Source organism: Triticum urartu, chromosome 1A, assembly GCF_056163025.1.
Source record: "Triticum urartu cultivar PI428250 chromosome 1A, HENAU_Tu73, whole genome shotgun sequence".
Lineage (NCBI taxonomy): Eukaryota > Viridiplantae > Streptophyta > Magnoliopsida > Poales > Poaceae > Triticum > Triticum urartu.
Genome location: NC_141873.1, coordinates 550,295,126 through 550,308,293, shown reverse-complemented (window position 1 = coordinate 550,308,293; position 13,168 = coordinate 550,295,126). Strand labels below are relative to the sequence as shown.

Below are 13,168 nucleotides of genomic sequence, written 5' to 3'. Positions count from 1 at the left end.
ACGCCGGAGTATGGGGCCATCGGGGGGTGGCAATGCTGCTGGGGGAGGTATGTGGGTACGTTCAGCCTGGGCACCGGAACTGGGCGGCCGGGTGTGCCGGCTCTTGATGGGAGGAAAGGGGAATGACCAATGTGCCCCCGACTGGCGGGTCAGGAGAGGACAAGGGCGAGCGTGGCGCCTGTCCGCGCCGAAGCAAATGCGGCCCAAATTTAGGCTGAATGGGTCGCGCGAACAAAAAAGCAGATGCTGGTCCGTTTGCATCGTTCCGTTGGACTGATATTTGTGTCCGTTTCAAGTCAAATGGACACGTGCACAGACTGTTTAGGCGGGCGCGTTGAAGTTGCTCTTGGTGTAGCCTCTCGAGTCTCACGGCGGTGGGACACGAGCACGCACGGTTTGCGGATAGACCCGTCCCAGCGAGGTCGGCAGCGCCGGGGCCCCCGTCCCCATCTGCCCCGGAACAAGGAGGGTCACGCGGCACGCGCACGGGGAAGGCACGGCACGCATCACTTCTCCAGTCCAGCGCTGGTGGGCGGCGTTCAACTTCGTTCCCAAGCCAAATCCCTCTCCCTCTCCCCACCTTGCCCCCCAAAAGCCGAAATCAAAACCCAGAGCGAGCCCGCGGCGGCGAGAAGCAGCAGCAGCACCAGATGGATCCCCCGGCGGAGATGGATACCGGCGAGCTGGACGCGCTGCTCCGTGCGGCGGCCGACTTCGCCTCCTACCCAGGTTCGGCGCGACGCCTCCCCCTTCTATCACACCTTTCCCCGCCGCATCGGGTCCGGCTGCTCGGGTCATTTCCGCCGCGCCGCTCCTCGCCGAGGCGCGGGGCCAATCCCCTGCTCGCCTACCTACGTCTGGCGACGGGGAGAGCGAGGAAATACGATCTCGGCGGTAGGGCTCGAGCCTGGAGGGGGATCCTGGTTTGTCCCTACAGTCGAACGATTTGGTCGCGGCCGTGTTCCCAGTGAGGATCGTGCGCCCCAATACAGCCTCACTGGTTCAGCGCCTTGGGGTTTGTATTATTCCGTGGTTCGCTGGAATTCTAGTGTAGCTGCGTGTGTGCTTATTTTCCCATCTCCGATGTTGGGGTTTAATCCCCTTCTCCCAACAAATCGAAGGGGATGCGTTTGTGAATCCAGGTGGTGGATCGCACTAGTTGCATTTAGAGAAGGCATCAGGTAGTTGATTTGTTGGTGGGTGCTGACCTATCATCGTACCCTGTCTTTTATATTCTAGGGACGCATGGTGAGGACACAGTGAGGCAGTTCCTGGAACAATTCCCTCTGCCTAAGCTGCTAGGGTAAGTTTTGTTCCCCCTCCTCTAAATGTTTCAGGTTCATGTAATTTTCTCTACCAATGTTTGTTTGTAGGCTGCATCTCTCTCACATTACAGCCTTGTCCTGTTCTAGTCGTACCAATGCATCTCTTCTTTACAGCAAATGCCACGAAGAATGTATGCTTTGACTGGCATTTATGTGGACTATTGTGATTGCCGTTTTAATTCTTCTTCTTGGTCCGCTAGTGTATTGCAGAGCCAGGCAGACGTACCTGAGACGGTTGAAACTGTTGCAGCGTGCTTGGACAAAGTATTTTCATCCAGATATGGAGCATCGCTTCTGCCAAGCTATGGTGTATGTGTACCCTACCGTCTCTGCCTCTCCGGCGGTTTATTTATTTATTTAGATATGGCCACCTAAACCTCTTGCCTTGACCAGCGCAGTTACGATTTATTAAGTATCTTACAAAATGATCAACATGTTGATGTATCGTATGCTCTTTTGTGCATTATGCATTATGCGCTCGTTTGATTGTCGAAAATGTTGAATTGTCAATTGATTCTTTCAGGAATTTATTCAAGCTGGGTTGCTCACAAACTCAAATAGTATCAGACAATTGGCCTGCAAAGCGGTATGTATCTGATTATATTTCTCTAGCAGATGCTTTCTGTGGATATGGTTTCCTTGCTTTGTTTACTGTAATCATTTAGGTCATTTAGAAAATTTGGCACCAATTGGTTCTTGTAATCAGAAATAGTATTTCATGTCATGCATTTGTTATCTTGAGATGGTAAGTGTGTAAAGCACAATCCCAATCAATGTTGAAATGTTAGCTGTGTACCTTTCAAGGTTTAACTCTTTAAGCACACTTGGCCTCCTGATTTAGCTTACTTGTCTGTTTTTTTGCTCTGTTTTTGCCTTTTTGTATAGCAGCAGGTAGTTGGTTTTGGTCTTGGCCGTGTACTGTGTGCCTTGTGGTATTCTCCTTGAATACAAATGAAACAGATTTCAATGCATGTTTGAGAAAAAAAGTACAAGTTTAAGCTGGTTTTTAACTCCTTTGCCTTCTACTCTCTAATATGGTAGCAAACAGAGTGAAATTTGTGTACAAACAGAACTCTGATGTGCTTCACCAACTCCTGCAAATCCATTTCATGCATGATCCTTCTTATTTGTCCAAAATAACCATTCACATACTTTTTAACATCGTCTTGCAAAGAATATCTTCTGTAAATCCTTTCTCAGCCAATGTCTCCAGAGTCCGGACCCTCACTTTCAAGTTCTATACCAGGTGGTTCATCTTCTTGACAAGGCTGGAGATATTGCTGTTGCCGTGGGCACATTTGTACAGCACAATCTGTACCCTCTTCTGATCAACTGCTTGATTGAGGGGTATCCTTATTATCACAAACTACATCTGACAAGTCATGTCCCATGACATGCATTATGGTTGTATTTTACTTACTATTAATTATGTTTGCTTTCTGTAGAGACGAAGAGATCTCAGCAATTGTTTTGGATGCCATAAAGCGTCTAGCAGAAATTCCTACAGGGACCGTGAGTATTATATTCTTTTTTCATAAATGTTGAGCGAATCTCCCTCTCAATATGGATAGCAGATGCTAATATTTTTATTTTTGTTTTTGCTTTTGCTTTCAGGATATCATATTTCCACCAGATGGTCAAGGATTGCAACTCAACAAAGTGGCAGCCCAGTCATCCTCAATGGTATGGTATCCAAAAGCCACCGTTATTAGGTCAATTTGTGAAACAATCGATACATGACCTTCTAGGCCAATGGCAGCCTACAACTACAAGCCTACATTTAGTAATGTCTAAAGTAGTTTATCAATGAGCTCTTTTGCTAATACTGGCAGATTACTTACACGTGTTGAGATGCAAAGTTGTAGCTATCTAGTGTAATACAGAGGAATTGTTATTTATGTTGTACTAGATGCTATGAGTATGGTTCTGTACTTCTGTTAAACCTGCTCAAGGTGTTGTTCATGTTCCTCTTCTTTGCAGGCACGGATTCGCATTCTATCTTTGATAGCTAAGCTCTTTGGTGCATCAAGTTGTACTGCTACTGCAATTCGTGACTCAAACCTTCTCAGCTTATTTGAGGACGAGATAAAAGATAGAAAAGATATGCTTAAAACCCTGAGTGCATTAGAGGTCCTCTATGAGGTAATATTATATGTCTTACCTGGATTGCCTTCTCAGGTTTCCCTTGTTATCACCTTATTCATGCATCCCTCTTTTCCTGAGAGAAGGATGCATTTATCTGTTAGCCTGGTTTCTGTAAGAATGGGGTGGATTCTCCATTTCTGCTGCATAATTATGTTGATTAAAACAAAAACATAACATAATTAAAAGAAAGAAACCCCAAACAAGCCAAGCTTGACAAACCAGCTACTACAGGTAAAGAGAGTCTAATTCTTTGTCACTTCAAGTCCACCATCGATTGCCTCTTTAATCTATGTTTGTTAGGAGGGTCTTTTGAAGATCGTGCAATTTCTTTAAATGGAGGAAGTCTAACTTTGTGCCACTTTGAGTCCACAATCAGCTTCAGCCATCTATGTTTGCTAGGAGATCTTTTTACTATATTATACCATTGAAACCAAATATTTTGCGCTTTTTCCTTTGTCACTTCATTTGCCTAAACTCACACTAGTATTTGTTGTTCATCACATGCTATGTAAACGAATTTTATTAGTTATCAAATGACAGTAAATACGTAATGATCACAAGGTTTTTGTTATGTAATTGTTGATGATAGAGATCTAAGAATGCAAGATCATAGAATTTCTGAGATAAACTATACATTTTAGCTAATTATGTCTTTACTTGTTTTGCAGCTTGCGGAGCACCCTCACAGCAATATGTTCTTGTTAAAGACCAGTTTGCTTCAACACATAACTGATGTGATCAAGTACTCAGCTCTTGCCTCCATAAGTCCATATTTGTGTTTTTCCTTTTGCGTTTTTCAGCCAATTTATGTTGTTTATTTTTGGTCCTTGTGTAGCGATCCCTCAGCTGATTCTATTGTACGGTCAAGGGCATCATTGATCAGTGGGAGGCTTCTTTCTTCAGCTGATGCTTTTATGACTATAGAAAAATCTTGTAAGCATGACTTGTCTTGCAGCTACTACACCTTCAGTCTATCAGCCCTGCTAAATATTTTTACTTATATTGTTGATCTTTTTAATTGTTTGCATTATTGATCATTATATGTTCTACAGTGTGTTCTCCTCTACACTTCGTTTCTTCGTATCGTACTCTGCTAAAGAGAAAGGTGTTGATACATTAATAATTCAAGAACAGCCCCTTCACTAAAAAAACTTGATTCTGAACATAGCTTCTATGCTAAATTCTGATTTCTTGTGCGTTGTCCTCTCTGCGTATCATTCTCTGCTAAATGGAAGTGTATTCTGACGTTAATAATTCAGAACAGCCCCTTAACCAAAAAAACATGATTTTGAACACAGCTTTTTAATGCTAAATTCTGATTTCTAGTACGTTTTCCTCTACATTTTCTTTCTGCATATCATTCTCTGCTAAATGGAAGTGTATTCCTTCATTAATAATTCAAGAATAGCTTCTTCATTAAAAAAATGATTGGGAGCTCAACTTTTATGCTAAATTCTGATAACCCATTTGTTGGGTTGTTGCTGGGACCTTAAATCAGAACATTTATATGCATCTAGGTATTGTTAGCGTGAGAGACTGAGGGTATCTTTGGTGGGATTCTGTAAAAAAAAAGGTACTAGATTGATATGTTAATTGAGATTTCTCCATGTTAGGTGTTACGAATCTGCTCTTGGCCATAGACAAAATATTGAGGACGGAGGAAAGTCAAAATACTGATGAAATTGAGAGCGCGTTGGAGACCTTAGGACTAATTGGTACAAGTAAGTTATGTTTCTATTTCTTTCTTATAACTTTCTGCTGTACTTAAACCTGCATCTGTTTGGGAGTGGTCTCATTAACCATAATACTTCATTTCATTATCTGACCTACTCTTTGTTTGTCTGGCTCCGTTGGTGAAATAGCAACTCAAGGAGCATGCTTGTTGCTCTCTGATCCACCAAAAATTGCTAGACATGTGGTAGAAATGTCCTTTGATAGGCAGGGCAGAGGTAAACAGCTGGTAAGTTCGTCTACTACTAACTCTGTAAGTCACTTGAAAGTCTCCAGAAACTATTCCTCTTAAGAGTGACGCTGTGAAACTTTCAGGCCGCTTTACATGCCTTTGGAAGCATATGTGGTGTTGATCGACAAGAGGACCAGATGAAACTGGATGATCATCAAGCAGAAGAGTGCCTGAAGCGCTTAGTCTACAGTGCTGCATCAAACAGTCCAAAATTAACTCCTTCAGTTAGTGCAACACAATTTGTCTAGTTTTATCTTTCTCACTGAATGTTATAATTAGCCTTTATAGTGATTTTTCTTTAATTTTTTGGCAGGCTCTTCTTCTATCAATTCTACAACAAGATCCAGACGTTCGGATTGCTGTAAGCAATTCCTGCCTGTTAAAGTCTACTTGTTGCTGATATATTCTTTTCATCTGTTGCTGAGTTATGTCTTGTTTGAGTGATCACATTGACTATACTCATTATACTGATTGCATCGCATTGAATGTTTGCAGGGTTATAGAGTACTGTCAGGACTGGTTGTCCGAGAATGGTGCCTAAGGGAAGTTTGCTCAAAGCCAGAGATAATCGGAATTGTTACAGATCCAAAAATGGAGACAACAAAACTTGGTAAGGACTTAGTACTTCTACTACTAAATGCAGTAACTATAGACATGTCATTTCTTATAAAAGCATATATCTGTCACTTCAAAGAAGATTTGTTCCCTGCCAAAGTTAGTGTGCTGCACTGCTGCAATGTTCCTTTTAGCATTTGAATACCATCTATCATAATTGATTCGGAGTTCGCTGCTGGTGATGTAATGCTTACACATAATGTGCCCACTTAACTTCCCTCGATCCAAATGTTTGCTCTGAAGTTTAGTGCACGTCCAAGTGTCCAACTGCCTTCTGACCTCGTAGCATCATTGGCTCTTGGCAATATGCTGGAGCTGTTCTTTGCTGCTAATCCAGTCATGAAGCATGCGATATTCTGTTTACTGAACCAACTGTTCTGATGATGACATTGGTTCGTTATACTATCATAGGCATGGAGGCACGGTTTGCTTGCTGCGTGGCAATCAACAAGGCCTTGTCATCGTCGCACCTTCTTCATGAACCGAGCCTTTCTGAACTCATTGGAAAGGTATGTCCCTGGTTCTTGCATCCGCTGGTTGTCGGTTGAAGCGTGACTGTTGAGTGAGGAAACAAATGCCTCTTGGTGCAGCTGAATGAGGCGGTCAGAAGGGGTCCCTATCTTTCCGAGAAGAGGCAGCGTGTGGAGGCACAGCCGGTGGTCGGTACCATGGAGAGGTTTTAAGGTGGCCTTTCGAGTTCTTCGTCCGAGAAACCGAGCACCCTCTGTGCTCGATGCATGTACATTAGGTGCAACTGTGTATCTTCTTACCTGAACTTGTGTGACGAGGATGATGAGATCAGAGGTTCAGTTCTGTTGGGTTTTCTGATATAATTCGGTGGATGCTGGTTCATGCCATTCCATCTTACAATTACAGTTACCAGTGGAAGTTAAAACGGACGACATCTTCGGCAGGGAAATATGCTTAAAATGTGTAGTAGTTTCTATTTTCTACTTTGGACAAATTTCAACATCTCTTTTCAGAGGCTCGCAGTCGCAGCTCTAACTGGTCCTGATTTACAAGAATTGACAAGCACTCTCTAATCTACTGTACTAGTCTGTACTACCTCTTTGATGTATGTGCGCACTCTGTAGTCTGTACACGATATGCACAACTGGTTCAAACCTCCTCGTCCTCTGGCGCCGAGATGAGCAGCGAGTACTTGGCCTTGAGCGCCACCTTGCCGCCTTCCACGCAGAGCTTGGCGCCGGTGACCACCCAGTACCCCGGCAGGTCGTCGGGGCCCCTCGTCACCTCCGTCGTGTCGATGTACTTTGCCATCTTCTGCACGGGCAGCGGCACCGGCGGGCCCTTGGGGAACACGGCCGAGTTCACCTCCACCTTCCCCTCCATCGGCCCCCCCTGCGGCGGCACGGCGGCGGTGCCGGACAGCGCCGCGCTGAGCATCGCCGACAGCGAGCCCGACTTGCGGGTCGTGGCGAGCGGGCCGTCCCACTCCGACCGCCGTATCTTGGTCCGCGCCACGCCGGAGAAGCCGAGACGTAGGAAGAGCACCTTCTTCAGGCATGCCTCGCGCACCTCGAGCCAGGCCGCGGTCACCACGGCCGCGCAGTCGTCGATGCGCGCGCCGTTGTGCTGCACCGGCGCCGTGCACGCGTGCGTCAGCAGCGACGACCTCACGGGCTCGAAGTAGGCGCGCTCGTTCACGGCGTCCCCGACGGCGGTGGTGACCGCCTCGCCGACGACGATGGGGACCGCGCGCGGCGTCGCCGACAGGTGCTGCAGGTGCACGCCCAGCCGGCTGTTCTTCTTGCCCTCCAGGAACAGCCGGATGCCCGTCACCGGCCGGCCCCCGGAGTCCACCTTGGCCGTGTTGACCCGGAGCTTGGGCCCCATGAGCGTGAACTGGAGCGACGGCAGGCTGTCCTTCTTCTTCTTCCTCTGCGGGCCGAGGGCCAGCGGGAGCTCGCCGAACTCCGGCGCCCACTGCCGCGGCACCTGGAACTCCAGGAACTGCTCCAGCTCCTCTATCGGCGGCTTGTCTGATGATCCCACAGCCAAACAAATTAATGGTTAGATGGTCAGAGTCAGACACACAGACACGGGTTGAGAAGATATTATCGTACATCTGAGGTAGAGATTGACGGCGTGGTTGAGGAAGCCGCGGCCGGGGACGCCGGTGAGCAGGGAGGTGATGGGCACGAAGGCCATGGATATGACGTCCGGCGAGGCGGCGACGGTGGTGAGCCACTCGTCGTGGCCCTGCCCGTCGTCGACGCCCCCTCGCCTGACATGGATGCCGACGACGTCGTCCTTGTTGTGGATGACCGGCGACCTGAAGGCGCGCCAGGCAGCGGAGCCGGGGCCGGGAGGTCTCCGCGACGACGACCCACGGCTCTTGGCGCCGGCGGAGCTCTGCCGTCGGTCCAGGGACTGGGAGAAGGTGGCGTCGGCGAGCTTCTTGAGGCGGGCCTGCACGTCCCGCGGCTCGAGGGCGGAGCCCCTGAGCTGCTTGACGCAGACGACGTCCTTGCCCCCCATCCTGACGCCGACGACGACGTGGGTGCCGTGCGTGTCGATGAAGGCGGCGAGCGCCGGGGGGTCCCAGGAGGTCGGGACGTCGCGGGCGACGTGGTCGCGGAGGGCGAGGCGCGCGCCGCGGGGGGCCTCGACGGCGTAGAGCTCGACGAGGCGGGCGTCGAAGCAGAGGCTGCGCGTGGCGGCGGCGTCCCGGTGCCAGCAGCCGCGGTAGTCGAACATGGCGTTGAAGGGGCCCGAGGGGATCTTGCCCGTGAGCGACAGCGACTGGTTGACGTGCTCCGCCATCTGCGTGAAGGAGAGCACGTCGGAGCGGAACCGCGCGCGCTCGCCCTTGTCGGCGACGACCCCCGGTGGCACGCCGGCCACCACGGCCCCGCCCGGCAGGCACAGGTCCCGCTCGCCGCCGCCGCCGCCGAGGTCGAGCAGGCGGTTCTTGGCGCGGAAGAGGCGGAGGTCGTCGGCGAGGTCGTAGCCGCAGCCGACCGCGCGCACGGCGGCCTCGGCCGCCTCCTGCGCCGACGGCGGCGTCGCGCGCGCGGCGCCCAGGTCCATCATCATCCCCGCTCCACTCCACCAGAAGCCAGTTAAGCTCCTCGGCTCCGCCGAGCGCGCATTATAAGCTGTGCTTTGTGGAGAAGGGGTCAGAGAGGAGGGGGAGAGGGGCCGTGGCGTCGGTGTCCGGGCAGGACGGTCGCCGTGTCGTGGTGTGGGAGTGGGAGAGAGCGAGCAACAGCTGCGGGGGCGATGGCGACGGCGGGCGTGGAGTCAAGGCGCCGGCCGGGACGCTTGGGCAGAGTGACGGGCGGGTGGGGGGAGCGGGCTGACGCGGTCTCGGGGTGGCTCGCCGTCGTTTTCGGCGCGGAAGGAATGAAGATCTTTCCGGGAGGGAGACGGCGCGGGGGAGCGGTCAACAGACGCGAGTAGAAAATCAATCAACACTGTCATACTTCACCGGTCACCGGATACAAGAATCCAAGTCTTCTGGTCTTAAACGTGTTTGCTTCCGGACACGGCTGTTCGGATACGAGCTCAGATGAACAGGAAAAAAATATATCAACGTTTCATGAATGTCATTGATTTTGTTTTTTGTCAGATATTTCACGGATGTCATCTGGTGTTGAAATTTTATAAGCTATTAAATCATTTATCAATGTTTCACACAAAAAGAATTTTGGATTTCTTGATTTTACTGTTCATCCAAGCTCATATGAGCTCGGGATTAGAACCACTTTCGTTTGCTTCCCCCATTTCCCCTTCTCCTAATATTCTTTCTTCGGCCTTGCCGGTCTTGGTCAGCTACGATTTAGGCAGCTGAGGTTTTCCCTTGGATATCGGATCGAGCAACCAAAACAGTAAAATATGAATAATTCGCATAACCTAAATTATAATGCTCGCTGGGGGATAGCAAATCGAATGATTTTATGGTAATTTGTATCGTCTCGCAATTTTAGTTATGCTTGCCAACTAAATTTGCTTTCTTTGGCCAACAAAAATTGTCATGCAAATCGTGCACAATTGTCATGCTTTCAGTCTGATGTTCGCTGGTTAAGAGGGACCATCATTTCTTGCTAAATCCCTATAGACTTAGACTTGGAATCCGAAACGATCCATCATGGCACATTGGATTGATGATTGGAGTATTTTGCACACGAGAGAGGACGCACAGGTGGAGCTACAACAGGGCGCAAGACTGCTGGAACGAGTCGCCAGTGAGATTTTTCAAGCGGGAAGAGGCTGGTCATCCTGGATACCAAGAATTGGGAGATGAAAAATGTGGACAGAAGAGATGAGACATGAAGAAAAAAACTTTCGAAGATTAAATCCTGACTGATAGGAGGGGAGAGAGTGATGAGAGGGGAAGTGTAGAATGAGATGTTTTCCATAAAACCATGGAACTAGCTGGTCCTGTTTTCGTCTTCCTAGAGGTGGTGGATTTGTGTTATGGTTGTAATAACAAAGACTTATGGTTTCATTAATGAAATCGAGGGGAAAATCCCTTTCATTCAAAAAAAAAAAGAAACGATCCATCATTTACTCGTTGGGTGCGTCTTCTCCCGCACTATCTGGCATGAAATCTTGAGCTGGTGCCTACTGCCTGCCATGGCACCTACGGCCGATACGATGATCTTCAGCTGGTGGCACACCACCCAACAGGCCTCCGCAGAGTGCCTACGCAAGGGCGTTGCTTCGTTGGTCACCCTCGTCATCTGGCTCTTGTGGAAATATTGGTACTCCCGCATCTTTGACGGGGCGTAACCCTCCTTACCCACGCTACGTGGTGCCGCTCACAATCGCATATCCGAGACTAGGAGGTAGGGACCTTCTTATACTGCGTTTTCAAAAAGTCCGCCTGTTATACAGTATAAGATTCCTAGTCTTTATACTAGTTTCAGGATAGAGTCCAGATCAGACTACCAACCACGATATAATTTGTTGTTAGCGGATCCAATCCGTCGAGTCCCCGAAGCACGCACTTGTGAGCAACACATCATAATAAAGTATAAATTCCTCTAATTATGTAAATCAACAATAGGGTCGTATCTAGTTACACGATCTAGTTTCTTCCAATTATCAGCGTATCCGGATAGTCTTTCCAATATATAAAGCATACTATATTCCACCGATAATTGACCGGCTTCCTTAAGCATGCAACACTTTAATACATTCCAACAAGAGTAATTCCATGCACAAAACACATGTATAATTCCATATGAGCTATTCCAAATATTAATGATAATAAGTGTTTGAATATAGTTGCATGACACATAATCCCAACATCTCCCACTTGTCCAAAACAATCATTCAAAAAATTCGTAAACCCATAGCCTGAACATGCTTACCAAATACCTCCTGACTAAGTGACTTAGTCAAGGGATCAACAACCATATCAGTACTAGGTAGAAACTATAAAGAAACAGACATAAGTCTATTAATTACATCACATATATAGTGATACCTGTTGGGGAACGTTGCAGAAAACAAAAAATTTCCTACGGTTTCACCAAGATCTATCTATGAGTTCATCTAGCAACGAGTGATTAGATGCATCTACGTACCTTGTAGATCGCGAGCGGAAGCGTTCAAAGAATGGGGATGATGTAGTCGAACACGACGTGATCCAAATCACCGAAGATCTTAGCACCGAACGGACGATGCCTCCGCGTTCAACACACGTACGGAACGGATGACGTCTCCTCCTTTCTTGATCCAGCAAGGGGGGAAGAGAGGTTGATGAAGATCCAGCAGCACGACGGCGCGGTGGTGGAATGCAGGGCGTCACAGTAGCAGGGCTTCGCCTATACTACGAGAGAGAGACGTAACGGGGAGAGAGGAAGCACCAAAGGCTGAGGTATGAAGTCCTCCCTCTCCTCAACTATATATAGGAGGTCCAAGGGGGGGGGGTGCGCAGCCTAGGAGATCTAATCTCCTAGGTGCGGCGGCCAGGGGAGGTTTCCCTCCCCCCCAAGGCACTTAGGGGTGCCTTCCACTAGTGGGACTCCTCCCATATGGAAACCCTAGGCGCATGGGCCTATAGGGGCTGGTGCCCTTGGCCCATGTAGGCCAAGGCGCACCCCCTACAGCCTATGTGGCCCCCGGGATAGGTGGCCCCACCCGGTGGTCCCCCAGGACCCCTCCGGTGGTCCCGGTACAATACCGATAACCCCGAAACTTGTCCCGATGGCCGAAACAGCACTTCCTATATATAATTTTTTACCTCCGGACCATTCCGGAACTCCTCGTGACGTCCGGGATCTCATCCGGGACTCCGAACAATATTCGGGTTACTGCATATACATATCTTCACAACCCTAGCGTCACCGAACCTTAAGTGTGTAGACCCTACGGGTTCGGGAGACAAGCAGACATGACCGAGACGACTCTCCAGTCAATAACCAACAGCGGGATCTGGATACCCATGTTGGCTCCCACATGCTCCACGATGATCTCATCGGATGAACCACGATGTCGAGGATTAATCAACCCCGTATACAATTCCCTTTGTCAATCGGTATGTTACTTGGCCGAGACTCGATCGTCGGTATCCCAATACCTTGTTCAGTCTCGTTACCGGCAAGTCACTTTACTCGTACCGTAATGCATGATCCCGTGATCAACCACTTGGTCACCTTGAGCTCATAATGATGATGTATTACCGAGTGGGCCCAGTGATACCTCTCCATTATATGGAGTGACAAATCCCAGTCTCGATCCGTGTCAACCCAACAGACACTTTCGGAAATACCTGTAATGCACCTTTATAGTCACCCAGTTACGTTGTGACGTTTGATACACCCAAAGCACTCCTACGGTATCCGGGAGTTACACGATCTCATGGTCAAAGGAAAAGATACTTGACATTGGAAAAGCTCTAGCAAACGAACTACACGATCTTTGTGCTATGCTTAGGATTGGGTCTTGTCCATCACATCATTCTCCTAATGATGTGATCCCGTTATCAATGACATCCAATGTCCATAGCCAGGAAATCATGACTATCTGTTGATCAACGAGCTAGTCAACTAGAGGCTTACTAGGGACATATTATGGTCTATGTATTCACACGTGTATTACGATTTCCGGATAATACAGTTATAGCATGAATAAAGACAATTATCAT

The 13,168-nt window shown here is 48.4% G+C and overlaps 2 protein-coding genes across 2 annotated transcripts; one reads left to right on the top strand and one right to left on the bottom strand.

The window, feature by feature from the left end:
* The first annotated feature begins 392 nt into the window (after nucleotides 1–392).
* Nucleotides 393–7,030, top strand: LOC125528588 (ARM repeat superfamily protein). Its single transcript, XM_048693037.2, has 17 exons — nucleotides 393–729; nucleotides 1,240–1,303; nucleotides 1,526–1,634; nucleotides 1,849–1,911; nucleotides 2,572–2,672; nucleotides 2,771–2,837; nucleotides 2,940–3,008; nucleotides 3,306–3,467; nucleotides 4,139–4,212; nucleotides 4,306–4,403; nucleotides 5,084–5,191; nucleotides 5,333–5,430; nucleotides 5,517–5,657; nucleotides 5,747–5,794; nucleotides 5,929–6,043; nucleotides 6,460–6,557; nucleotides 6,639–7,030. Exons 1-17 carry the CDS (start codon nucleotides 651–653, stop codon nucleotides 6,729–6,731), a joined length of 1,587 nt encoding a protein of 528 aa, XP_048548994.2. The 5' UTR covers nucleotides 393–650; the 3' UTR covers nucleotides 6,732–7,030.
* On the bottom strand, nucleotides 6,968–9,372 carry LOC125528576 (MACPF domain-containing protein NSL1-like). The gene is made up of 2 exons (XM_048693029.2): nucleotides 8,136–9,372; nucleotides 6,968–8,051 (listed from the first exon to the last, which is right to left on the bottom strand). Exons 1-2 carry the CDS (start codon nucleotides 9,106–9,108, stop codon nucleotides 7,168–7,170), a joined length of 1,857 nt encoding a protein of 618 aa, XP_048548986.2. The 5' UTR covers nucleotides 9,109–9,372; the 3' UTR covers nucleotides 6,968–7,167.
* Nucleotides 9,373–13,168: the final 3,796 nt, after the last annotated feature.